This window comes from Gobius niger (genome assembly GCF_951799975.1).
Source record: "Gobius niger genome assembly, chromosome: 7".
NCBI classification, from domain to species: Eukaryota; Metazoa; Chordata; class Actinopteri; order Gobiiformes; family Gobiidae; genus Gobius; species Gobius niger.
In genome coordinates this window covers 654,170-676,712 of record NC_136858.1, presented here as the reverse complement: position 1 = coordinate 676,712, position 22,543 = coordinate 654,170, and the positions used below count along the sequence as shown (strand labels likewise).

The 22,543-nt window shown below is 41.1% G+C and overlaps 1 protein-coding gene across 1 annotated transcript in view; it reads left to right on the top strand.

Annotated features, from left to right (window-relative positions):
* cav1 (caveolin 1) overlaps window positions 1-21,489 on the top strand; it is a 32,472-nt gene extending 10,983 nt beyond the window's left edge. The window contains exon 3 of the mRNA XM_079560431.1: window positions 18,722-21,489. Coding sequence (XP_079416557.1) covers window positions 18,722-19,063 — 342 coding nt within the window. The 3' untranslated portion in view covers window positions 19,064-21,489. The remainder of the gene's footprint in view (window positions 1-18,721) is intronic.
* Window positions 21,490-22,543: the final 1,054 nt, after the last annotated feature.

Genomic DNA, 22,543 nt, shown 5'->3' with positions numbered 1-22,543 from the left:
TCTCCCGATCCGTCAGTGACTCAGCCTCGGCCGCAGCAGCCAGTTCCTAAATAGACCTTTTTTTACGGAGCAAATCAAAACCACATCCTTCTTTGGACTAAACATCTGCAAACCTCTGCTTTATTCGACACAAGTCCAGCACTTTACCAGAAGTCAGAAATCCACTACATTTGAAAGATAAACACTTTCTACATTTCTATTAAGGTCCATTTGTGCAAAAGCCTAATAAAGCAGCCTCCAGAACAGCAGGTGGCGCTGTGCAGAAGTGCTGCCAATGCCCCTGACATTTTGTTTCATTGCTTTTTTGTCCGTTTTCTGTCACATTTTGTGACTGTTTGTTCCATTTTTGAGTTTGAGTTTTTTTGTCACTTTCTTGTTGGGTTTTTGTGACGTTTTTATCCTCAATTTTGTCTCATTTTTGTTGTTATTTTAACATTTTATCACTTTCTTTAAAAAAAAAATGTGTCACTTTTTCAGACATTTTTTTATCACTATATTATTATTATTTTTTTACACATTTTTCAATTTTTTTTGAATCATCTTTTTCATCACTTTTTAACTTTTTTTTAATCACATTCTGTTTCATCACTTTTTTGAAAAAAACATTTTGGTCACTTTTTTAGACATTTCTTTTTATCACTATATTTTTTTTACAATTAAAAAAAAAAGTATCATATTTTTCAAATTTTTTGAATCACTTTTTTCATCACTTTTTTTAGACATTTTTGAATCACTTTTTAAACTTTTTTTGAATCATTTTTTTATCACTTTTTCATCACTTTTTGGGGGATTTTTGGAACTTTTTAGTCACATTTTCTCACTATTTTTGTCAGATTTGTATTACTTTTTTGTTCCATTTTCAAGGCTTTTTTTTGGTCTTTTTAGTTGGGTTTTTGTGACGTTTTCATCTTCATTTTCATCTCATTTTTGTTGCTATTTTGACACTTTTCAGAAGAAGCTTTTAGATTTGGTTAAAGTCGAACTGGTCTCGGTTCTTTCTACGTTTCTATAAAGGTCGTTTGTGCAAAAGCCTAATAAAGCTTCAGCCTCCAGAACAGCAGGTGGCGCTGTGCAGATGTGCTGCCAATGCCCCTGACATTTTGTTTCATTGCTTTTTTGTCAGTTTTCTGTCACATTTTGTCAGATTTGTATCACTGTTTGTTCCATTTTTGATGTTTTTTTCTTGTTGGGTTTTTGTGACGGTTTTATCCTCAATTCCGTCTCATTTTAACACTTTTTACCAGAAGCTTTTAGATTTGGTTAAAGTCGAACTGGTGCTCGGTCGGTTTGTGGGGTTGGAGTTTATCAGCACACTTCTCCTTCTGTGCTTAAACTTCCTCGTTTTTTGGGTTCAAAGGTCAATAAATGGGTGGAGCAAATCAAACCCACATCCGTCTTTGGACTAAACATCTGCAAACATCTGCTCAGCTCGAGTCCAGCGCTTTACGAGAGCTCAGAACTTCACTACATGTGAAAGATAAACACTTTTTTAGACATTTTGTTTCATCACTTTTTTGAAATATTTTTTTTGGTCACTTTTTCAGACATTTTTTTATCACTAAGTTTTTTTGTTTTTTTTAAACATTTTTTATCATATTTTTCACATTTTTTGAATCACTTTTTTCATCACTTTTTTTTGACATTTTTGAATCACTTTTTAAACTTTTTTTTTAATCACTTTTTCATCACTTTTTGGGGGATTTTTGGAACTTTTTAGTCACATTTTCTCACTATTTTTGTCAGATTTGTTTAACTTTTTTGTTCCATTTTCAATGCTTTTTTGTGTGTCTTTTTTGTTGGGTTTTTGTGACGTTGTCATCTTCATTTTCATCTCATTTTTGTTGCTATTTTGACACTTTTCAGAAGCAGCTTTTAGATTTGGTTAAAGTCGAACTGGTCTCGGTTCTTTCTACATTCCTATAAAGGTCGTTTGTGCAAAAGTCTAATAAAAGCAGCCTCCAGAGCAGCAGGTGGCGCTGTGCAGATGTGCTGCCAATGCCACTGACATTTTGTTTCATTGCTTTTTTGTCTGTTTTCTGTCACATTTTGTCAGATTTGTATCACTGTTTGTTCCATTTTTGATGTCACTTTCTTGTTGGGTTTTTGTGACGGTTTTATCCTCAATTTTGTCTCATTTTTGTTTTGACACTTTTCAGAAGAAGCTTTTAGATTTGGTTAAAGTCGAACTGGTGCTCGGTCACGGCGGGGTAAGAGCTTCTCCTTCTGTGCTTAAACTTCCTCGTTTTTTGGGTTCAAAGGTCAATAAATGGGTGGAGCAAATCAAACCCACATCCTTCTTTGGACTAAACATCTGCAAACATCTGCTCAGCTCGAGTCCAGCGCTTTACGAGAGCTCAGAACTTCACTACATGTGAAAGAGAAACATTTTTTTGGACATTTTGTTTCATCACTTTTTTAGCCTTTTTTTTTGTCACTAAATTTTTTTTACAATTTTTTAAAACATTTTTTTATCATATTTTTTCAAATTTTTTGAATCACTTTTTTCATCACTTTTTTTAGACATTTTTTTTAATCACTATATTTTTTTTACTATTTTTTGTAACATTTTTTATCATATTTTTTCACATTTTTTGAATCACTTTTTCATCACTTTTTTAGACATTTTTTGAATCACTTTTTTGTCACTTTTTCATCACTTTTTGACGGATTTTTGGAACACATTTTCTCACTATTTTTCTCAGATTTGTATAACTTTTTTGTTTCATTTTCAATGCTTTATTTTTGTCTTTTGTCATTTTCATTAGAGTGCTGCAACCCGTCCGACGTCCGACAGGACCCGTCGGAACCCGACGGGCTCGGTCGGACTCGGACAAATATTTAGAACTTATTTTCGGGCTCGGGTCGGACTCGGACACATCAGCACGATAATAAAAAATGAAAATAAAATGGGTCTGTTTCATTTCATGCATTGCAAGCGTTCATTTGTCAAAAAACTAAATAAATAAATAAATAAATAGAAGATGCGGCATTTAAACCCGCTTATGCACTGCGCAGTGCGCACGCAGTAATGCTTTTAAGAAGTTGTGAACTGCTGTGACAACGAAACACGTGTAGTGACCGCACAGGTAAAACTGTTGCTCCGCGTGCGTGCGTGCGTGCGTGTGGCCGTGCGTGCTCCGCTCATCTGTGTTTACGTTCCGAATGCCTTTTGATGGATAAAATCTGACTATTTCCACACAAACAATATCGTATCCTACTGTGTCATTAGGCTTATGGAAATATTGTGATTTTAAATGTGTCGGGCTCGGTCGGACTCGGACACAAATATCTTAATGCCTGTCGGGCTCGGTTCGGATTTGATCACTGCTCTGTCGGACGAGGGCCGGGCTCGGACAGAAAAAATCAGCCCGATCTGCACTCTAATTTTCATCTCATTTTTGTTGCTATTTTGACACTTTTCAGAAGAAGCTTTTAGATTTGGTTAAAGTCGAACTGGTCTCGGTTCTTTCTACATTCCTATAAAGGTCCATTTGTGCAAAAGCCTCATAAAGCTTCAGACTCCAGAGCAGCAGGTGGCGCTGTGCAGATGTGCTGCCAATGCCACTGCCCCCATATAAACAACCCAGAATCCATTTGAGTGTCACATGATCCGTTGGCACTGGGGCGCAGGGTGAGGTGTCTTGCCCAAGGACACCTCGGCGCTCTGCAGCTCTGTGGTGGATCTGGAAGTACGTCTGAGTTTTTCCTGTTGTTCCGCGGCCCGAACACGCCTCGGATTCTTTCCGAGCCGCCGCGGGCCGTGTTTATTGTGTCAGAGGCGGCTTCCTCCGGGGGAGAGCTGCACCTGACGGAGGGAGGGGGGGGGGGCGGGTCAGGGGGGAGGGAGGGGTCAGGGCAGGGTGCGGCTGATGAGCGCTGAAGGGGATTCATATTTGTGTTGTATCGGTCCATGTCTTTCTCTTTGGGGCGCAGCAGCGTCTGGGGTGGTCCTGGGCGGGGCGGGGGGGCGGGGGACAGGGGGGTCATGGACTTCTGTGCTTAAACCTCCAAGATTCAAAGCTCAATAAATCAGGCCAGTGTTACAACTCATTTGAAAGCTAAGACCCGCCTTCTTTTTCATCTCGTTTTTCCACTTTTTTGTTGAGTTTTCATCCTTATTTTCTTCTCTTTGTTCCAGAAGCTTTTAGATTTGGGTAAAGCCAAACTGGGGAAAATGTGCTCGGTTCAGGTGGGGGTTAAGAGGTTAAAACAATCCCTCTGAAGAACCCACTGAAACATTGTTAAGCCCGGAGAGTCTGGAGTCTGTAGGACCGACGAGTGTGGAGAGAAGGGAGTCCCCAGGAAGTGTGCATGGGCCCGGGGCAGGTTATGGAGGGGGGGGGCGGGGTCAGAGAAGGGACCCCCCAGTGAAAGAGACTGAGGTCTATTCAATCACATTTTTGTTGCACAGATTTTTCATTGGCCTCTGTGTCGTTTGCCATCACCTGAAACTAGTTCCAGCTCAATTGTTGTTGTCGTTACTATGGAAACAGTGGAGTGATACAGAACGTGATTTAACTGTTGACGGTTCTTTGAGTGATCTTTGCATCTTAACCTCTGAACCCAAGGGCATTTTCTCCAGTTCAGCTTCACCCAATTCTAAAATGTTGCACACGCCTCATTTGAAAGCTAAGACCTACAAAACTGATCGAGAAGGAACTTTTCCTCGCATTGTTGCTGGGGTGTCGTCCCTTGTTTTGGACATTTTGTTTCATCACTTTTTTGAAATGTTTTTTTGGTCACTTTTTCATCATTTTTTTTTTTTTATCACACTTATCACTATTTTTTGAATTTTATTTTTACATTTTTTATCATATTTTTCAAAAAAATGTAACCATTTTTTTTAGACATTTATTGAATCACTTTTTAAACTTTTTTTGAATCACTTTTTTGTTACTTTTTCATCACTTTTTTAGACATTTTTTTCATCACTATTTTTTGTACATTTTTTTTTTGTACATTTTTTATCATATTTAAAAAAAAACATGTAAACACTTTTTCCATCACTTTTTAGACATTTTTTGAATCACTTTTTGGGGGATTTTTTTCATCATATTATATTTTTTTACATTTTTTTTTTAAATTTTTTATCATATTTTTCAAAACCATTTTATCACTTTTTCCATCACTTTTTTAGACATTTTTTAATCACTTTTTAAAATAAATTTTAATCACTTTTTTGTCACTTTTTCCATCACTTTTTTAGACATTTTTTTCATCACTTTATTTTTTTACAATTTCTTTTTACATTTTTTAAATCATATTTTTTTTAAAAAACACTTTTTCCATCACTTTTTAGACATTTTTGAATCACTTTTTAGACATTTTTTGAATCACTTTTTCATCACTTTTTGGGGGATTTTTTTCATCACTTAATTTCTTTTACATTTTTTTTTTTTTACATTTTTATCATATTTTTTTAAAAAAAATGTAATCACTTTTTCCATCACTTTTTTTGACATTTTTTTAATCACTTCTTTGTCAATTTTTCATCAATTTTTGGGGGATTTTTGTAGCTTTTTAGTCAGTTTTCTGTGTTTTCTGTGACTATTTTTGTCAGATTTGTATAACTTTTTTGTTCCATTTTAAATGCTTTTTTTGTGTCTTTTTTTGTTGGGTTGTTGTGATGTTTTCATCTTCATTTTCATCTCATTTTTGTTGCTATTTTAACACTTTTTTAGAAGAAGCTTTTAGATTTGGTTAAAGTCGAACTGGTCTCGGTTCATCCGTCTGTGCTCAGTGAATCCGGCAGCAGCTTAGACGTTTCAAAAACCCTGTGAAGAAGCGACCGTTGAGTCCGAGCCTGGAGGGTGCGGAGTCTGGAGGAGCTGCTGAAGTGCAGATGTGGACAGATGTGGACAGAGGTCAGAGAAGGGGGGGGACCCAGAGCAGGGAGTCCCCGGGAAGTGGGGCCGTTCTGGGGGAGGGGTCTCGGAGGCCGGGCTCTGAGCGGGGAACACCCCGGCCGAGGGTGCGGTCCCGGGGATATCCCTCTCCCTCTCCCCCCCGTCTCAGTCCGGGGGCGGTCGGGACATTCCTGGTGTGATCTCATGCTCCCCCCCCCCCACGCGCTCACACACTCACTCACACGGGAGAAAAAAAGGGAAAAGGGAAGGGATTCTATAAATAAAGGCCGCTCTGTTCCCGCTGTTTCCATCTGAAGCGACGCCAGAGTGTTTTTACGAGGCCAGAGTCGGTGTTTGGGGGGGAGATAAGTGAGGGAAAAGCTCGTCCTGCTCAGAACATCTGGGGCGAGGAGGACGAGCTCTGGCCCAGGGATTCCACAACAGCAGCGAGTCAGGCACAATGACTTTTTATGTGTTTTTAAGAGTTGTAAGAGTTTGTAATCCTTCCCTCCAGGCAGGAATATGTAGAAATGTGGATGTTTAACCCCTTAACTCCCACCTGAACCGAGCACATTTACTCCAGTTTGGCTTTACCCCGGTCCAAAAGCTTCTGGGAAAAAGGTGAGAAAATAGCGACAAAACTGAGACGAAAACAATGATGGAAATGTGACAAAAAAGTGACGAAAAATTGATGAAAAAGTGGAAAAAATGTCACAAAAATGTCATAAGAAATTGACAAAAAAATGGATGAAAAATGACAAAAATGTGACAAAATGTAACAAAAAAATGACCAAAATGTAAGACAATTTTTTGTTTTTTTAATGTGACAAAAAAAAATACGAAAATGTGACAAAATGTGACAAAAAATGACAATAATGTGATAAAAATTTGACCAAAAAATTACAAAAAATTACAAAAAAATTTGCAAAAAACGTGACAAAAATTGACGAAAAAAATGACGAAAATGCGACAAAATGTGACCAAAAAATGACCAAAATGTAAGAAAAAAATTACAAAAATTTGATTAAAAAATTGACTAATTTTGTCTTTTTAAATGGGACCAAAAGAAAAAGAAAAAAAAGACAAAAATGTGACAAAAAATGACCAAAAAATTGCAAAAAACGTGACAAAAAATTGACGAAAAAATTATGAAAATGTGACAAAATGTGACAAAAAATGACCAAAATGTAGGAAAAAAATACAAAAAATTTGATAAAAAATTTACGATTTTTTTTTTTTTAATGTGACCAAAAGAAAAAAAATGATAAAAATGTGATTAAAAAAAATGACAAAAATGTGATCAAACTTTGACCAAAAAAATTACAAAAAATTACAAAAAATTACAAAAACATTACAATTTTTTTTTACAAAAATGTGACAAAAAATGACAAAAAAGTTACAATAATGAGTTGAATACCCAACAAAAAAAATGCTGGAAAAAAAATCTGATGACGTGAGGAAAAAGATCCTCTTGGTTCAGGCGGGATTTAAGAGTTTAAATGTATATTGAATTCAGGAGAAAGGCCATTTGGATTCAAAGTGCTAGTCTAGTCTCCGCAACATCTCCGCAACTCTCCTCCGATGGAGATCCTTTCCATCCGTCGTCCCCCACACACTCTCAAACTCACTCTCACTCGTCCTCAGTTCACTATTACAAACATAATCTGGTGGAGCCGTGAGTAAAAACGTCTGTCCTGCTCATTATAAGTGAGGGAACCATGACTCACTAAAGCAGCAGGATGTGCATGGGAACAGCGCCACAGAGCAGTGGTGGAGAGATGATGTAACTGCATCATTGAACTCATTAGGACGACTGAAGTGTTTCCTGCAGGCTTCAGAATAACGGGTCGGCTCATCGGGGCCCTTTACTGTTACCTGCTGTGCCTTAAGCTACGCCTCTGCTCGTCCTGGCCTATTGTACATGTTTTTAGTGGTAGGGGAAACCTACGCAGACACGGGGAGAACATGCAAACTCCTCACAGAAACTCCACCGTCTCCACAGACTTAATATTCACCTGTGTTTTCCTGATGACCGTTGTGCTGCAGTTACACCGTCTCACCACTAGAGCTGGCCTGTTTGTACCAGGAGACACGCTGTAGGGAGTCCTGGCTTCACATCAGCTCAGAGAAGTGGCTCCACCACTTTATATTTGCATTTAAAAGTGAAACCAGTTTATTTATGTAACAGCCGACATGGCCTGACTCTGAAGAACCTCGTGTCATCGGTCCTGAGAGAAACCTGTGCAGAGAACTGTCATGGTGACCAGCTCCTGGTCCGTTTATGGAAGTCATCAGGCTTCTGGTTTCAATTGAAAGGATTTCTCACTAGTGGTGATGGTTTCTATTATGTTTCTAGCAGCCTTAACCTCTTAACTCCCGCCTGAACCGAGAGGATCTGTTTCCTCACGTCATCAGATTTCCATCTTTTTTTTTGTTGGATATTCAACTCATTTTTGTAACTTTTTTGTCATTTTTATGTCACTTTTTGTCATATTTTTGTCATTTTTTCGTCAATTTTTTATCACATTTTCATCATATTTTTTGTCATTTTTTTGTCAATTTGTTTTCATTTTTTTGTCAAATATTTATCACATTTTGTCATTTTTTTGTCACATTTTTTTTCTTTTTTTCATCATTTTTTAATCAAATGTTTGTCTTTTTTTGCTAAAAAAATAAAAAATTGACAAATTCTTTTTTTTTTAAATGTGACCAAAAGAAAAAGACAAAAAAGACAAAAATGTGACAAAAAAATGACAAAAATGTGACAAAAAATAAATAAAAATTTGATAAAATGTCGATGATTTTTTAAAAAAATGGTCATGAAAAAAAAAGACAAAAATATGATAAAAAATTGACAAAAAAAAATACAAAAAAATGTACAAAAATATGACAAAAAATGACCAAAATGTAAGAAAAAAACAACAAAAATTTGATAAAAAATTGACGAATTCTTTTTTTTTTTTCAAATGTGACCAAAAGGGGGGGGAAAATGACAAAAATGTGATAAAAATTTGACAAAAAAAATTACAAAAAATTACAAAAAATGGACAAAAACATTACAAAAAAAATTAAAAAAAAAAAAAAAAAAAAGTGAGTTGAATACCCAACAAAAAAAATGATGGAAAAGAAATCTGATGACGTGAGGAAAAAGATCCTCTCGGTTCAGGCGGGAGTTAAGTGCCAGTCTCTGCAACTCTCCTCCGATGGAGATCCTTTCATTTTGGTCATTTTTTTGTCACATTTTTGTAATTTTTTGGTCATTTTTTCGTCAATTTTTTGTCAATGTTTTCTCGCTTTTTTGTCACATTTCCATCATTGTTTTCGTCTCAGTTTTGTTGCTATTTTCACAGCTTTTTTCCAGAAGCTTTTGGACTGGGTTAAAGCAACACTGGAGAAAATGTGCTCGGTTCCGTTGGGGGTTAAGGGGTTAAATGAAATATAACATAAGTCCCCTGTGAACTTTGATGGGGCCCTTGCTACGCCACTGTTTGAGAGCATTAACAAATAAAAAGTGTAGGAAAAATGAGCTTTTGTGTCTCTCCTCATAATAAACGAATAAACTGCTGGTTGATAAACGCCGGGTGGTGCTTCATGTGACTGCGATGGCCTGAAGTCTGGTCTGTGTGAGAGTGAGTCAGAGCCACAAGCTTCCACTGTAATCACATCCATAAAGTCATAAAGACATAAAGTCTGCCAGAGCTCAAGCAGAGACTGGGAAACGTCCGGCCAGCGGGCACAACGGGGCACCAGACTACAGGAAACTACAGGAAACTACAGGAAACTACACCAGACTACAGGACACTACAGGAAACTACAGGAAACTACAGGGAACTACAGGAAACTACAGGACACTACACCAGACCACAGGAAACTACAGGGAACTACAGGAAACTACAGGACACTACAGGAAACTACAGGACACTACAAGAAACTACAGGACACTACAGGAAACTACAGGAAAACTACACCAGACTACAGGAAACTACAGGAAACTACACCAAACTACAGGACACTACAGGAAACTACACCAGACTACAGGAAACTACAGGAAACTACACCAGACTACAGGACACTACAGGACACTACAGGGAACTACAGGAAAACTACACCAGACTACAGGAAACTACAGGAAACTACACCAAACTACAGGACACTACAGGAAACTACACCAGACTACAGGAAACTACAGGAAACTACACCAGACTACAGGAAACTACAGGAAACTACAGGGAACTACAGGGAACTACAGGAAACTACACCAGACTACAGGAAACTACAGGAAACTACAGGGAACTACAGGAAACTACACCAGACTACAGGAAACTACAGGAAACTACACCAGACTACAGGAAACTACAGGAAACTACAGGGAACTACACCAGACTACAGGAAACTACAGGAAACTACACCAGACTACAGGAAACTACAGGAAACTACAGGGAACTACAGGAAACTACACCAGACTACAGGAAACTACAGGAAACTACAGGAAACTACAGGAAACTACAGGAAACTACAGGAAACTACAGGGCAAGTTAGGCTTTTAGTGAACAGCTCTGTAATATCAGTCTGTGAGTTACTCTGTGAGCTACTGTTCAACCCCTGTCACATATTTGTATGTTATATCTGTATGTTTCACTCATGCTTGTGTTCTCGTGGCTGCCAGTGTCTCTCAAGGACTGTTCTCAAGGACTGTTCTTAAGGACTGTTCTCAAGGACTGTTCTTAAGGACTGTTCTCAAGGACTGTTCTTAAGGACTGTTCTCAAGGACTGTTCTCAAGGATTGTTCCCGCCTAAACTGACAGAGTGTTGTCATTCTTGGCTGACTTTGATAACGGTTAGTCTGACCTGAAGATCTCCTCCTCCTTTGTGGGTTTAGGTGTAGATACTCTGATGTAATAGTTACAACTAGGGCTGGGTACCATTAAACCCAGCAGGTACCATTAAACGGTGTCTACTTGGTGCTAACTGAAAAGCTCCTGTAGGGGGCGATTTCGAAAAACTCTCCAGATGTCATAATGATAATGAGCCGCTTCAGCACAAGTGCAGCTGTTTCCTTAAAGCAAGACTAAAACTGACTAAACTTTTGTGATGATCAGAGATGGCAGAGCTGGTCTGAGCCAGGTCTGAGCCAGGACTTAGACTACACCGGTTATAAACCCAGGACTAAACCGGGACTAGAGTGTTTGGCAAAGAAAAGAGCACAACCCGGCAGTGACAACAAGAAAGAGTCTTCAGCTTCAGCGACAAACCCGGAGCCTGAGCCTGAGCCTGAGCTGAGCCTGAGCCTGAGCCTGAGCCTGAGCTGAGCCTGAGCCTGAGCCTGAGCCGGAGCTGAGCCTGAGCCAGAGCCAGAGCCAGAGCCAGAGCCTGAGCCAGAGCCAGAGCCAGAGCCAGAGCCAGAGCCAGAGCCAGAGCCAGAGCCAGAGCCAGAGCCAGAGCTGAGCCTGAGCCTGAGCCTGAGCAGAGCTGAGCCTGAGCCTGAGCCTGAGCCGGAGCCGGAGCCGGAGCCTGAGCCTGAGCCTGAGCCTGAGCCTGAGCCTGAGCTGAGCCTGAGCCTGAGCCTGAGCCGGAGCCTGAGCCGGAGCTGAGCCTGAGCCAGAGCCAGAGCCAGAGCCAGAGCCAGAGCCAGAGCCAGAGCCAGAGCCAGAGCCAGAGCCTGAGCCTGAGCCTGAGCCAGAGCCAGAGCCAGAGCCAGAGCCAGAGCCAGAGCCAGAGCCTGAGCCAGAGCCAGAGCCAGAGCCAGAGCCAGAGCCAGAGCCAGAGCCAGAGCCAGAGCCAGAGCCAGAGCCAGAGCCAGAGCCAGAGCCTGAGCCTGAGCCTGAGCCTGAGCCTGAGCTGAGCCGGAGCCGGTTCAGAAAAGCAGGGATCGTGAGAACTCCGATGCAGACTTAGCATGATCCGTGTTCTCCATGAGCAGAGCATTCAGTTTCCCGGGCTACGTTTACAGACTTGGCTGTGATTGGCTCAAATGAGGTGCGTTTGAGCCAATCAGCAGCAAGCATCCCTCTTCATGAACCATTTAAATCAGAGCCTTTTCACTGCAGTCGGTCCTGTAGCAGCGCCAGAGAAAGTCACTTCTGGATACTGAAGTGTTCCAGGTGCGGCTCAGGCTCTGGTATCGCGAGTAAAGCTGTGATAAAGTGTGTGCTCCTGTACCAGCCCCCGCCCCGGCGCCCCCGCCCCGGCCCCCCCCGCCCCGGCGCCCCCGCCCTGGCACCGCCGCCCCCGTTACCTCAGGAAACCTCCGACAGCTCACGGAGAAAGAATGCGAGCGAAAGGAAAGTTTGTTTTTTTCCTAAATTTGAACCAAACGCTGCAGTAAAGTTTAACAGGACCAAACCACAGCTCTTTGTTCGGACGCAGAGGTTTGGAGAGGCTTTGGCAGAGGGCGGGGCGAGGGGGGGGGGGGGGGGCGAGGGGGGGGGCACGGCTGCTCCCACTTAGAGCAAAATCAAATCATCACTGATATGAACATCACGAGCACGACGGGTGTAAACATCATCCCCACAGTGTCATGACCAGGATGTGACCAATAACTCATGATAAACCAGGGCTAACCCAGGGCTAAACCAGGGCTGAACCAGGAGTAAACCAGGGCTAAACCAGGACTAGACCAGGGCTGAACCAGGACATGCGGGTGTAGTCGGAGCAGCTCTGAGTGGAGGGAGTTTGAGGGAATCCCTTCAGTGAAAGACTGTCATTAAGAGTTAAATATATCACAAAGAGCTCAGTGTCGACTCTGCACCGGAGGTTCCCCCAAACCCACGGCGGCCGAGGTTCGCCCCGAGGAGAGGCGGGGCTACTGTCATGGGTTATTATTGTGCCCAATACTATACTGTATACTACTATAACTTTATACTATTATAACTGTAACGATATTCATGCTGTTGTTTTGTGGATACATCGTTTAAGCACTATTTTTGACAAACTTCTCAAACTCTGTCATTCATTTCCTGAAAGACTCTGCACCAGTGATTCTCAACCTTTTTTGTCGACTCTTGTGGTCGTCCATGGAGCCCAGTGGGAGGAACGTGCTTCCCTTTGGTCCTCATGGAGCTGACATTACTGTAACACCACCCCCTGGTGGCCAGGAGCGACTCCAAGAGACACTTTGGAAACAGGATTCTAACAGGACTGCAGACATTTCACGGCTTAAAGGGGCTAGATGCAAGTTGGCCATTTTATACTCACTACTGCCACCTCAGGCCACATGTGTAACTGCAGCTTCTATATTAAGCTCGTGACAGGGCAGGATTTCAGAGGAAGTTGTGGTGAACAGGTCTGAGCTGTGCTTTTATTTTGGCGAGCTGGAGCGAAACAGGAAGTCACTTCATAGATACAGACGGCATCTCGTCATAGAAGGGGGCGTGGCTTCGCCGAGGGGGAAAATAGAATCTTTAGAGAAACACAATTGTCCACTCTTTTTTGCCATTTTCTGGTGGAATATCAACTTATTTATCACATAAATAAAGTCAAGTCTAAATCGGGCCCATATGGATATTTTCTCACAGCAGATTGTTCAGTAGAAGTGAAAAAACGGCAGTTGTAGCAAGCGCTAGCTGACCGTTAGCATTAGCCTGATGCTAACATGTAGCATCAAGTTAGCATTCTCCGTTATTCATGTATTTATGGGCTGTTGAACCACTTTGCTCCTCCCCATGTGTTTGTATCATTATTTAGTAGAAACTATGTTCATATTTCAGCGTTTGTTAAAGTAGTTTTTGAATAATTAGAGAAAGTTTTGATTTTTCTCCAAATTGTTTTCCCCCTTAACTGTTTTCAAACATGACCATATATGGGCGATTCCAGAGATGCCGTCTGTATCAATTGTTTGCCTTCATCTGTGTCACTTCCTGTCAGTGTCCAAGAAGGAAGTGAAACTATAAACAAAAAAACATAGAAAACTGAAATAAATCTTATTCATTGTGTCATATTTTAAAGATGTTCAGGGCGGAAACAAACTAAAAACGTGAATATTACTCACTCTGTGAGGAGGAGGAGGAGGAGGAGGAGGAGGAGGAGGAGGAGGAGGACGAGGAGCAGCAGCCGTAAACAGTTTGGTTTTACAGAAGCCTCTCATTTGTTGGATCTGATCAGAAACGGAAAAAAAAGAAAAAGAAATGAGTGGAAAGAGTTTAATGAGAGACTGGAAACTGCAGAGTCTGACATCATCGACTGCACAAACACTCACCAGGACTTCAGCCGTAACTACAAGGACGAATACAACACTCACTCCAGTACACAGATATATAACACTTACTACTCCAAAGTAACAGTTCGTTTCTATAGTTACAGCTTAATGCTTTTAGTTATGGCTGAATGTTCTCGTTCACTGTTGCGGAAAAATGTGACCTTTACAACGACATCATCAGCAACAAAGAGACCAGAATTAGCTAGAAAATAGGCTTGAAAAATGTGCAGCTCCAAGGCCGTGGGAACCCAGGGTGCTGAGGGCGCTGCAGCACCCCCTAGTGGATAGTTTGTAAACTGCGGGCAACCCCTTAACTCCCACCTGAACCGAGCACAACAAACAAAAAAGACAAAAAAGCTTCTGGAAAAAAGGTGTGAAAAAGCAACAAAACTGAGACGAAAACGAGGATGGAAATGTGACAAAAAAGTGACGAAAAATGGAGAAAAATTTGACAAAAATTTGACAAAAATTTGACAAAAAATTGACAAAAATTTGACAAAAATTTGACAAAAATTTGACAAAAAATTAAAACAAAATTAACAAAAAAATGACAAAAAAATTAACAAAAATTTGACAAAAAAGTGAGAAAAATTTGACGAAAAATTGAGAAAAAAATTGACGAAAAAGTGACAAAAAATTGACAAAAAAGTGACAAAAAATTGACGAAAAATTGAGAAAAATTTGACGAAAAAGTTACAAAAAATTGACAAAAATTGACAAAAAATTGAGAAAAATTTTACGAAAAATGGAGAAAAAATGGACGAAAAAGTGACAAAAAATTTACAAAAAATGTACAAAAAATTTACCAAAAATTTACAAAAAATTGACGAAAAAGTGACAAAAAATTGACAAAAAATTTAGAAAAAATTGACGAAAAAGTGAGAATTTTTTTACGAAAAAGTGACAAAAAATAGACAAAAAAGTGATACGAATTTGACAAAAAAATGCAAATAATTTGACGAAAAAGCGACGAAAATTTGACAAAAATGAGACGACTGCCCAACAAAAAAAGTGATGAAAAAAAATCTGACTTGAGGAAAAAGATCAATTTAGTTTTGTAGGTCTTTCAAATGAGGCGTTACACTGGCCTACAGGATTTGGGTAAAGCTGAACTGGAGAAAATGCTCTCGGTTCAGGCGGGAGTTAAGAGGTTAATAAATAGGATTTATGCACAGAAAAAGTATTTTGGGGGTAAATTTTGTCCCTCAGCGCCCCCTAACTAAAATACCAAAAAGATGACTCTAGAACAGGGGTGGGCAATTCATTTTCAAAAGGGGCCACATGAGGAGCCTGAATTGAGTCGGAGGGCCGCACCAACAATAACTCAAACTTATATCGGGATATAAGTATAATATATCGGGAGTGTATCGCCGGGGTCCATGAACAAAAGCTCCAAAATAAAAAAAATGTTTTGATTGGGAAAATACATTGAGGACTTTTTTTCAATAAATCTATAATGATGAGTCTGGCAGGACTGTAGCCTCATAACAACGGCTTACACTTTACAAGCCTGTGTCACAAGTCTCTGCTACTTTGTAGTCAATATTCATTCACTCCGCACTCCGTGGTAGTAAGCTACTATTGTAGCCACAGCTGCCCAGGGGCAGACTGTCCATTTCCCACTTGCAAGTCACACAATGTGTTGTTTATATCCTTATATCTTATTATGCCAGTGCCCTTTGCTGGACACCTGTGGAATTCTTTACTTTTATTCTTATTTAATCTGCCCCCTAGTGGCTGGAGTGAGCATTCTGGTAATAAAAAAAAAAAAAAATCATAACTCCGCACAGGAATGAGCTAGAGACTTACTTTTTTTTTTGACATGCTTATGAATTTATGCCCTACAAGTTATGGGCCGGACTGAATCATCTCGCGGGCCGGATGTGGCCCGCGGGCCGTACTTTGCCCAGGTCTGCTCTAGAATGAAGTGAAAAAGCTCCTCCAGGTCTGGTTTTGACATCGCTGTTCAAACCTCAGAAATGCTGACAGAGGAGCTCCCCCTCGTGACATCATCAGGTGCAGGGGGGTGTTCTGTCTCACGGCGTTAGCGTGCTCGGGGCGCGGCTCCTCCAGCTCCTGACACATTAAAGTGATTTACTGTGGGATAATGAGGAGCGAGCGCGACGCGATAAATCCGTCTGTCAGCGCCGAGGGGGCGGGGCTAAAGCCGGTCCTCATCTGCTCCGCGTTTGGAATGGTTGGATATCAGCGTTGGAGCTGCAGTCGCACATGCTCAGCAGCTCTCACAGGCTGGTTTCATCAGGAGGGTCTCGGACTCTGTGGGACGGGTTTGTCTAAAAGCTGCTGAGCCTGCAGTTCACAGACACTTCAGTCTCCTTCTGTTGTTAAAGAGGGGGTTTTCTGCTTTTTTCAATCACATAGCACCAGTCTATATCACACTACAATGATGACAAACCTTCTGTTGGTCTGTAAATGCAGTAAATTAGAATAACTGCCTTGTATAAAATGTCTCTCTCAAAATGGCTGTAGTGAATGTCTTGAAATAGGCCTCTGTCTCTTTAAGAACCTCTGAGCCTTTAGACACGCCCCCTCCACACGCTGTCTGTGGCATCAGTGGGGAGGGGGTTCTGCTGAGGAGCAGTGGTTGGTTACTCGGCTGGTGACGAAAGCTCTGAGGCGTCTCCAGGAGGTGGGGGCGTTCCTAGGAGGACTCAGGCAAACCTATCCCTAAAATGGCCGCCATCAGAGTTTTTACAGATTACTCACAAATACGTGAATGTGCCAAGACAACACTTCAGGCATGTTTTTAATGAGGGAATGACAGAATAACATGATGTGAAGCTTGAAAAAGTCAATTTTGCATAATACCCCCTTTAACACAGGCCCCGCCCACTCCTTGTAAAGCATCGGTCACTGTTCATCATTTTAGTTAGTGACAGATGAATTAAATGAACTAACTCGTTATATAGATGACTAATATAATGAAGATGAGCAGGTCTCATTCACTGAAAAAGGTCCCGAGTCCTGTGTGAACCTTAATGGCCGCTCTGTCTCCTCCAGCCTGTTCCTTAAAAAGGCAAAAAGGCGGGAAGGGGGGGCGGAGCCTCCACAGAGCTCCAGAGCTTGATTGACAGGCTCCAGAGCCAGTCAATGCACTGGAAATGCTTCCAAATTTCAGGCTGATAAACAAAAACCAGCGTGGTTAAAACATATTTCCCCTCCCCCAGCGTGGTCACATGGGTCACATGGGTCACATGGGTCACACGGGTCACATGGGTCACATGGGTCACATGGGTCACATGTGTCACATGGGTCACATGGGTCACACAACTGTTTGGAGGCAGGACTTTAAGCCGTTCTTGGGACGTTTGAAGTTCCATTAGAATCAATGCTCTCAAGTGTCTCTTGGAGTCGCCTCTGGCCACCAGGGGGCGGTGTTACAGCCGTGTCAGCTCCATGAGGACCATAGAGCAGCACGATCCTCGCCCACTGGTCAAGAACCAGGAAACACGACCATATTAGTCCAGTGCTCCGGTCTCTGTCACTCAGAGAATAGAATTGAACCTCTTTAAAGAAACAGGCCAACGTTTTTACATACTGAGATATGTTCTTCCCTGAGCTTAGACGAGTTGATGCGTACCTGTCTGGTCTTTGTGCCCGTGGAAGAGCTTGGTCGCTTCCAACTTCACCCCTGTTTGGAGCCATAGGAATACATTGGGAGAGGCCAAATGCTAGCAACATATTACATGTACGAATCAACTCATCTAAGCTCAGGTAAGAACATATCTCAGTGTGGAAAAACGGTGGCCTGTTCCTTTAACTAAGTGCGTTTTCTCCAGTTTGGGTTTAACCAAATCTAAAAATTGACAAAAAATGACAAAAAATGGACAAAAATTTGACGAAAAATTGAGAAAAAAATGACGAAAAATTAAGGAGAAAAATTAAGGAAAAAATGGACGAAAAATTGACAAAAAATGGACAAAAAATTGACAAAAAATTGAGAAAAATTTGACAAAAAATTGACAAAAAATTGACAAAAAAATGAGAAAAAAATGACAAAAAAATGACAAAAAATTAAGGAGAAAAATTAAGGAGAAAAATTAAGGAAAAAATTGACGAAAAATGGACAAAAAATTGAGAAAAATTTGATGAAAAAATGAGAAAAAAATGACAAAAAAATGACAAAAAATTGACAAAAAATTGACAAAAAATGGATGAAAAAATTGATGAAAAATTGAGACAAAATGACGAAAAATTGACAAAAAAATTAGAAAAAATTGACGAAAAAATGAGAAAAAATGGACGAAAAATGGACGAAAAATTGAGAAAAAATGGACGAAAAATGGAGAAAAAATGGACGAAAAATTGAGAAAAAATGGACGAAAAATTGACAAAAAATGGACGAAAAATTGAGAAAAAATGGACGAAAAAGCTAGCAACATATTTGGTCGATTTGCATGACTGAGGGCATGCACAACGACCAGACAGGTACGAATCAACTCGTCTAAGCTCAGGTAAGAACATATCTCAGTATGGAAAAACGGTGGCCTGTTCCTTTAACTAAGTGCGTTTTCTCCAGTTCGGGTTTAACCAAATCTAAAAGCTTCTGGACTGGAGCTCACAGACGATAGGCCAGAGCAACACCTGGATCTTGTCATGTTCTGCCCCTGTAAAGCACCTTTGAACATCCCGAATCGTAAATCCCTCCTCTCTGTTCCAGGTGGACTTCGAGGACGTGATCGCCGAGCCCGCCGGCACCTACAGCTTCGACGGCGTGTGGAAGGCGAGCTTCACCACCTTCACCGTCACCAAGTACTGGTGCTACCGGCTGCTCACGGCGCTGGTGGGCATCCCGCTGGCCCTGGTCTGGGGCATCTTCTTCGCCATCCTGTCCTTCATCCACATCTGGGCCGTGGTGCCGTGCGTCAAGTCCTACCTGATCGAGATCCACTGCGTGAGCCGCGTGTACTCCATCTGCGTGCACACCTTCTGCGACCCGCTGTTCGAGGCCATGGGCAAGTGCTTCAGCAACGTCCGCATCCGCACCAGCAAGGAGATCTAACCAGGAGGAGAAGAAGAAGGAGGAGGAGGAGAAGGGTTTGGGGAGGGAGGTGCTGGGGCAAACGGAGAGGAACAGTGAGGAGAACATGGAGGACATTACAGAGGAAGGACAAAGGAAAGGCCTCGCTCGTGGAAATGCTGTCGGCCATTTTGTCTTGGTAGAAAAGTCTTGGGACGATTGATGGCAGTGACGTTTTGAGTCAAGGAAGTAAGAGATGACGCTGTAGTCCAAATATGGTCATTTCCTTTGTGGGAGTCGGGTTGGAACTGTTTTTTTTTCTATTATTATTCGGAAAGAAAATTTTTGAACTTTTTTGTTTTTTAAATAGTTGAAAATTTAGGAAAAATAGTTTGGAAAATTTGGGAAACTTTTGGAAAACTTGTCACAAAAATGTCACAAGAAATTGACCAAAAATTGACGAAAAAACGACAAAAATTGGATAAAAAATTGACGAAAAAATGACAAAAATTTGAAGAAAAAAGGAAAAAAATGTGACAAAAAATGACAAGGATTTGATAAAAAAAAAATGGATGAAAAAATTACAAAAATGTGACAAAAATGTGATAAAAATCTGACAAAAAATGTGATAAATATCTGACAAAAAATGGCAAAAAATTGACAAAAATTGACTAAATGTGACAAAAATGTGACAAAAATGTGAAAATTTGGGAAACTTTTGGAAAACTTTGGAACGGAAATTGACTCCAACATGGCTGTGGCTGTGTGTTTTTCCCACGCTCATTCATTCACAAATACTGCAAAGAATGATGGAAAATGTGACAAAAAAGTGAGAAAACATTGACAAGGGACGAAAAATAGATGAAAAAGTGGCAAACATTTCACAAAAATGTCACAAGAAATTGACCAAAAATGGACGAAAAATGACAAAAATGTGACGAAAAAAATGACAAAAATGTGAGAAAAAATTGACGAAAAAACGACAAAAATTGGATAAAAAATTGACGAAAAAATGACAAAAATTTGAAGAAAAAAGGAAAAAATGTGACAAAAAATGACAAGGATTTGATAAAAAAAAAAATGGATGAAAATATTACAAAAAATTGACTAAAAATGTACAAAAATCTGATAAAAATCTGACAAAAAATGGCAAAAAATCGACAAAAATTTGACTAAATGTGACAAAAATGTGACAAAAATGAGAAAATTTGGGAAACTTTTGGAAAACTTTGGAACTGAAATTGACTCCAACATGGCTGTGTATTTTTCCCACGCTCATTCATTCACAAATACTGACCTGTTTGGTATCCACGTGTAGCACGAAAGCAGGTACCGGAAAAAACATTATAAGTCATCAAAAAATTAGGAAAAGTGGGACAAGATTGACAGAAAAAAAGGTGGAAAAATTGAAGGAAATTTTGGGGAAAAATTAGGAAATAAGTTGAAAAAGAAATTTGAAAAATGAAAAAGAAAAAGAAAAAATTGGGGAAAAATTGGGAAAAATAAATAAAATGGCCTATTTGTAGTTAATGGAAGTTTCTTGGTTGTTTCGCTTCAAATAAATGAAATGGAATAAATCAACATTATTCATCTGTTTTCTGGTTCTAGACAAATCGTTTAGTCTAGGTATCGGAAAAAGTATCGACCAGGTATCGGTATCGATCTAACGGTTTCCAGCCCTGCTCCTACAGACTCCAAACAATTTTACAAAGGATTTTTACAGACCTGATTTATCGAGCTTTAAATCTAAAAATCTCCCAGGGCCGTCGACACATTTCCCCTTGGGCTCAGGGCAAGTCTGTTCCACGGGCCCCCCCTCCCTCCATTTTGTTTTATTCTAACAGAAAGTTCTTATTGGTCGACGGCCCTGGATCTTGTCGTCGCCACGGTTTCGCTTTATTGTGAAAAGCCGTGATTGGTCCCGAGTCAAAGCCATCAGTCCAACCCAAGACTTTACAAATCCACACTTTCCCTCCAGATGTTTTGACTTGTCTTTAGTTTTGTATTTCGTTTGCCCCCCCCTGAGTTTAAACAGGATGCCCTCCCCTGAAAACCGCTCCTCTCTCGGCCTCGTTTGGCCCAAATCCCGCCCTTCCCTGGACTGTTCTCGCCCCACCCCCTCGACCCAACCTACGGGGCGGTTTCTCCCCCTGTCTTCTGACCCGGCTTCCCCCCCCTCTTCAGACCCGGATGCCCTCCCCGTCTCCGCTCCGCTTCTGTCCGACACTGAAGAGACGCTGCCCTCAGGCCTGCACCGCCGCCGTCCCCAAACCAAAGTGTCACGGATTCTTTTTTTTTTAACGCCGCAGTTTTTTCCTCACACTCTTCGGGACCGGCAGCTTCTGGACCAGCAGCTTCTGGACCAGCAGCTTCGGGACCAGCAGTTTCGGGACCAGCAGCTTCTGGATCAGCAGCTTCTGGACCAGCAGCTTCTGGACCAGCTGCTCCTGGACCAGCAGCTTCAGGACCAGCAGCTTCTGGACCAGCAGCTTCGGGACCAGCAGCTTCAGGACCAGCAGCTTCTGGACCAGCAGTTTCAGGACCAGCAGCTTCTGGATCAGCAGCTTCTGGACCAGCAGCTTCTGGACCAGCTGCTCCTGGACCAGCAGCTTCGGGACCAGAAGCTTCTGGATCAGCAGCTTCTGGACCAGCAGCTTCTGGACCAGCTGCTCCTGGACCAGCAGCTTCGGGACCAGCAGCTTCTGGACCAGCAGCTTCGGGACCAGCAGCTTCGGGACCAGCAGCTTCGGGACCAGCAGCTTCGAAACACGGACGAACACGAGCCAGTGTGAAGAGGTCGGCTGTTCCACCGTGAACTCAGAGACCCCCCCCCCCCCCCCCACACTTTGTCTTACAGCGTCGCTTTGGCCAAACTGGCTTTGTTTTAAAAGTCCCGAGTCACGCGTTTCCTGAGCTTTCAACATTCTGAGCATGATTTTAAAGCCACGCTGCGGAACATTCCAGTCGCCTCATTATAAACATCACAACAGCTTTTATAGGTGGATAATCAAAGCCACAAACAACAGCTGGAGATTTGTGATAGTCTGGAAGTCTAAATGTTTTACAAATTCTATAAAAAGTGCAAAATCAACCACCCGGTCTTGCGTTTTGTTGCAATGTAAGTAATAATATATATAAGTGCATATATTATTTTTCGGAAAGCAGATTATTTGAAAAAATAATCTGATTACTGATTCCCAATTCCACCTTTATTCTTGATTTTACGAGTAACTGAATTAGATTACAAGTTACTTTATCAGTTACATTAACACACTGAGTGCAAACAATCCAGACCACTTTTCATGATATTTGTAGCATCACAGTGTATTCTATGTTAGAGCTATGGACACAGGCTGTGGCTCATTTGAAAGCTGAGACTCTCAGCTCTGCGTAGGTGAAAACAGTTTAATTCTACGTGTCTCGGTTCCAGAGAAATCTAAGCTAAACTGAGGCTAGTTTGGATCAAAATCACAGATTTCTTTCAAGAAACGGAGATATTGGTGGTTTTATGAAACACTCTCG